This window comes from Triticum aestivum, unplaced genomic scaffold, assembly GCF_018294505.1.
Source record: "Triticum aestivum cultivar Chinese Spring unplaced genomic scaffold, IWGSC CS RefSeq v2.1 scaffold18572, whole genome shotgun sequence".
Lineage (NCBI taxonomy): Eukaryota > Viridiplantae > Streptophyta > Magnoliopsida > Poales > Poaceae > Triticum > Triticum aestivum.
In genome coordinates, this window is record NW_025236448.1 from 1 (window position 1) to 5,295 (window position 5,295).

The following is a 5,295-nucleotide window of genomic DNA, read 5'->3' on the forward strand; positions in this document are numbered from 1 at the left end:
AAATAGCAAGCAAACCCTAAATCAAAAATTGGGGAATTTGGGAATGGATGAACGGTACCTCAAATCAGGCCGAGCCGAGTGCCGTAGTGCGGACTCGGCGGAACCGCCGGCTTGCAAGGCGCTAGGCGGCCGGGACAGGGCAGGGTCGCGGCCGGGGGCGGTGGCAAGGCTGGCACCGAGCGCCGGGCAGGGCGAGGGCGCAATGGGGAGGCAGGAGGCCAGGAGCAGAGGAGACTCCTGGGCGGCCGGCGACCGGCGTCCCGCGAGGCCGCGAGGCAGGCAGAGGCCGGGACGGGGGCGGCCGGCGGCTGGGTGTCGGGTAGAGGGCTAGCGCGCTGTGTGCCTGTATGTGCTTGGTGCCTGGGGTTTGGCTGAGAGCGAGAGCGTTGGTTGTTTTGGATCAAAGTGTTGTTGGGCCGTTTTTTTCCTTCTCTAGCCCATCTATATAGGTATAGGCCGGGTCAAAATCCCAGGGTGGGCCGCGGCCCACCCTGGCCACCCTGTAGCTCCGCCACTGAATGAGACTATTTGTAAATAACAAAAGCAGTAAGACCACAAGGGCAATTAACTGTAGCATAGCTTTCAGCAGTACACTCGTACATTGGAGTGGATTTTGGAAACAAAAAAGAATCGCAGATTCCAAGTCTGTGGCACGGTTCAATTTGCCTCTCAAACCAAGGGCTAAATAAAATTGGGAATAAAAACCAGGGTCAAGAAGTAAGCACTTGTGCTATTCCCAAAAGTAAACATGGCTGGACTGCACAATTGTTACTATAATAATCTGAAATACAATGCCTAATGACCAACAAAGTACTCCTCATCAGTACAAGGGCAGCAGATCTCCATAGCATGAAATCGATAAGGAAAATGAGTGAGCCATCAAGACGCGATGGGGATTGGGGGTTCTTGGGGAAACTACCGTTGATCGAAGCCAAGTGGCGAGACGGCGGGGAACGCGTCGACGTGCTCGACGCCCTACCGGCCGTAGAGGATACGGCGCCCGGCGCCCGACACGGCGGAGTAGAGGAGGCGGTGGGAGGCGCGGCGGAGCAGAGGAGCGACCTAGTTTTTCTTCTGTTCCGTTTGTGTTCAGCCCGTCGGTCCTCGCTGGCTGGACTGGCTCGAACCTGGGCCCTGCTGCTCTCTACGCGTTGATGTAGGCTATTGGGCCGAGTTCCACTCACAACACATGGGAGGGACCATTTCACCGCGGACCCACGGGCCGATGCACTCCATTATTCCTTCCCAACGACGTCACGCTTCCCTTCCGTTTTTCTTTTTCTTTTGAGGATTGCCTCATTCCTTTTCGTAGGTACCTCAGCAGTCACCAGGTTCTGGCTAATCCTGGATCGGACGCGACACGCTCCCAGCTGGGTCCAGTGTCTTTCCACCCGGACCCATGCGTCAGCGGGGCAACGGACCCCAAAAGGCAGCCTCTCCGCTCGAGAAAAGAAAACAAAAGCAATGCAGCCACTCCTCCTGCCCGCTAGCGCCACGCCATGCATGCAGTCTGGCCGAGTCCTCTCCGCCATATCCGGCACCCGATTCGACTCCACCCGAACCCCTAATCCCCCTCCCACCACCACCATGGCCTCCGCCGCACCCTCCCGCTCCCGCTCCTCCTCCTCCGCCGACCAAGACGAGGAGGGCACCGACAGCGACGCCTCCAACGACTCCCCCCCACCCGCTGCCCAGCAGGCCCCGCCCCCACCGTTCCCCGACAGCTCGGCCCCGCCTCCTCCAGCCCCCGCCTTCACCGACCCAGCCAGCGCCGGTGCAGCTCCGCCGCCTCCGCCGCAGGGGGCGAGTGCGGCGGAGGACTCGCGGCGGCTGTTCCAGCGGCTGTGGACGGACGAGGAGGAGCTGCTCATCCTGCGCGGGTTCCTCGAGTTCACGTCGCGCCGGGGCACCGCCTTCGCGTCGCACCAGTACGACACGGGGCCCTTCTACGAGGAGATCCGCCGCAAGCTCTCCTTCGACTTCTCCAAGAACCAGCTCATCGAGAAGCTGCGCCGCCTCAAGAAGAAGTACGGCAATGGGTACCGCTGCACGCCGGGCTGCCACTCCAGCCCCTGCGGCCTGCCCAGCTGCCACTACTACAACAATGGCTACCACGGCTACGGCGTGCGCGCGCCGCCGGCGCCGCCACTGGGATACGCCTGCTATGAGGAGCAGTCACGCGGAGGCGGAGGAGAATGCGGCATCCAGTAAGCCGTGGATTCGTCATCGTCGTCCTGCAGGAGTGTATGGCCGTGTCGTTGGAGTTCTCTTTTCGTACAGTGATGATTCCTTTTCCTCTGTGACACGACGGCTTACTTCCGGTTTGATGCTTCAGTCTGCCTATATACTACTTGTGTATAAGTATAATAAAAGCTCATGTCGGCCAGCATTTCTATTTGTAGATATAGATACGGCGGATAGGACTCGGCCAGACTGCGTGCGTGGCGTGGCGCTAGCGGGCAGGAGGAGTGGCTGCATTGCTTTTGTTTTCTTTTCTCGAGCGGAGAGGCTGCCTTTTGGGGTCCGTTGCCCCGCTGACGCATGGGTCCGGGTGGAAAGACACTGGACCCAGCTGGGAGCGTGTCGCGTCCGACCCAGGATTAGCCAGAACCAGGTGACTGCTGAGGTACCTACGAAAAGGAATGAGGCAATCCTCAAAAGAAAAAGAAAAACGGAAGGGAAGCGTGACGTCGTTGGGAAGGAATAATGGAGTGCATCGGCCCGTGGGTCCGCGGTAAAATGGTCCCTCCCATGTGTTGTGAGTGGAACTCGGCCCAATAGCCCACATCAACGCGTAAAGAGCAGCAGGGCCCAGGTTCGAGCCAGTCCAGCTAGCGAGGACCGACGGGCTGAACACAAACGGAACAGAAGAAAAACTAGGTCGCTCCTCTGCTCCGCCGCGCCTCCCACCGCCTCCTCTACTCCGCCGCGTCGGGCGCCAGGCGACGTATCCTCTACGGCCGGTAGGGGCGTCGAGCACGTCGACGCGTTCCCCGCCGTCTCGCCACTTGGCTTCGATCAACGGTAGTTTCCCCAAGAACCCCCAATCCCCATCGCGTCTTGATGGCTCACTCATTTTCCTTATCGATTTCAGGCTATGGAGATCAAAGATGAGGAGATTAATATACTGTGCTGCCCTTGTACTGATGAGGAGTACTTTGCTGGTCATTAGGCATTGTATTTCAGATTATTATAGTAACAATTGTGCAGTCCAGCCATGTTTACTTTTGGGAATAGCACAAGTGCTTACTTCTTGATCCTGGTTTTTATTCCCAATTTTATTTAGCCCTTGGTTTGAGAGGCAAATTGAACCCTGCCACACACTTGGAAACTGCGATTCTTTTTTGTTTCCAAAATCCACTCCAATGTACGAGTGTACTGCTGAAAGCTATGCTACAGTTAATTGCCCTTGTGGTCTTATTGCTTTTGTTATTTGCATATAGTCTCATTCAGTGGCGGAGCTACAGGGTGGCCAGGGTGGGCCGCAGCCCACCCTGGGATTTTGACCCGGCGTATACCTATATAGATGGGCTAGAGAAGGAAAAAAACAGCCCAACAACACTTTGACCCAAAACAACCAACGCACTCGCTCTCAGCCAAACCCCAGGCACCACGCACATACAGGCATACAGTGCGCTGGCCGTCTACCCGACACCCAGCCGCCGGCCGCCCCCGTCCCGGCCTCTGCCTGCCTCGCGGCCTCGCGGGACGCCGGCCGCCGGCCGCCCAGGAGTCTCCTCTGCTCCTGGCCTCCTGCCTCCCCATTGCGCCCTCGCCCTGCTCGGCGCTCGGCGCCAGCCTTACCACCGCCCCCGGCCGCGACCCTGCCCTGTCCCGGCTGCCTGGCGCCCCTGCAAGCCGGCCGCGCCGCCCAGTCCGCACTACGGCACTCGGCTCGGCCTGATTTGATTTACCATTCATCCATTCCCAAATTCCCCAATTTTTGATTTAGGGTTTGCTTGCTATTTGTTGTGTTGTGCATTGCCTGTGTGGTAATATAATTTTTGATCCGAGTAATTACTAGTTACAAGGTACAGGACAACATCCTAAACTGAGAAGAAAAGGCTAATTCAGACATCTTACACTGGTTCATGGTTGCATCAGAAATCTGAGACTGTTAATTTTGTTTTGTACTTTTGAGGTATTGAACTGAATGTTGAACTTACTGTCCAGGTCCAGCCATGCTTAATTAAACAGAATTGATGTTGTATTATGGGTCTTAATTGGATTGAGGGGCTGTAATAAGGTTGTGTATTTAGTTTCATGCTCACAACATCTTCACTCAAATGGCCAGTAGCTTAAGCTACTGTTGGAAAGGCGTGTAATTTACGCATGCTTTCAAACAGAGTTGGAAAGGAGTACCAAACTACCCATCTGTTCCTTCCCTTTTCTGCCATGAGTTTAGTCAAGAGCAAGTTGAGAAATAAGATGGGCGATAGTCTTTTGGATGATTGTCTAGTCACATACATTGAGAGGGATGCTTTCTCCGAGGTGAATGAAGATGATATAATTGACACCTTCATGGAAATGCAAAAGCGTGAGCCAGAAACATAGTCTTTTTGAACTTCTCAAGGTATGTACTATGGTCCATGTAGTATGTACTATGTAGGCTTTTTAATGCAAAACAGAGATTTAATTGAGGATTTTAGTGTTTTTGCAAGTCCATATTGTGATATTGATCTATTTCTTTGTGATATTGGTAATTAGTTAGAACTTTCACATGTCATATTGCTTATCAAAAAAAAAATTGGGGCGGACCACCCTGGTGTCAAATGCTAGCTCCGCCACTGGTCTCATTGCACAATTATATTAAGTTATCCATGATCCATCTCCTGTTTCGTTTGCTGTCCTATAGACCAGGATCATTGCAATACGTTTTAATTGTTGATTTGTCTTTGCACTAAGAATCTCTGTACCGTTCATCACTCTTCACTAGTGCGATAAATATGGTATTTGCTGTTAGACAGGATTAGTTATCCCCCTCTTATTCTGGCATTCTGCAGTTCAGTCCACATATGAACGCGGCCGGAAGCAGAACTAGCCCCCTTAATACAAAAGCAGGCTTACGGTCCAATCCGGCGCGCGCCACTCAGTCGCTGATGTCACGAAGGCTTCGGCTGATACCATGACGTCGAGTGCCCATAACTGTCCCCATGTAGATGGTTAGTGCGTATAGGCCAGTAGCCAGACTCAGATCAAATACCAAGATCTTGTTAAGCACGTTAAGTATCCGCGAATGCCGACCAGGGCCAGGCCCACCTCTCTCCTAGGTGGTCTCAACCGGCCCTGTCGCTC

At 54.2% G+C, this 5,295-nt stretch overlaps 1 protein-coding gene across 1 annotated transcript; it reads left to right on the forward strand.

Moving 5' to 3' along the window:
* Positions 1-1,587: 1,587 nt before the first annotated feature.
* On the forward strand, positions 1,588-2,211 carry LOC123176439 (probable transcription factor At5g28040). The gene has a single exon (XM_044590642.1). The coding sequence runs from the start codon at positions 1,588-1,590 to the stop codon at positions 2,209-2,211; it is 624 nt and encodes a 207-aa protein (XP_044446577.1).
* Positions 2,212-5,295: the final 3,084 nt, after the last annotated feature.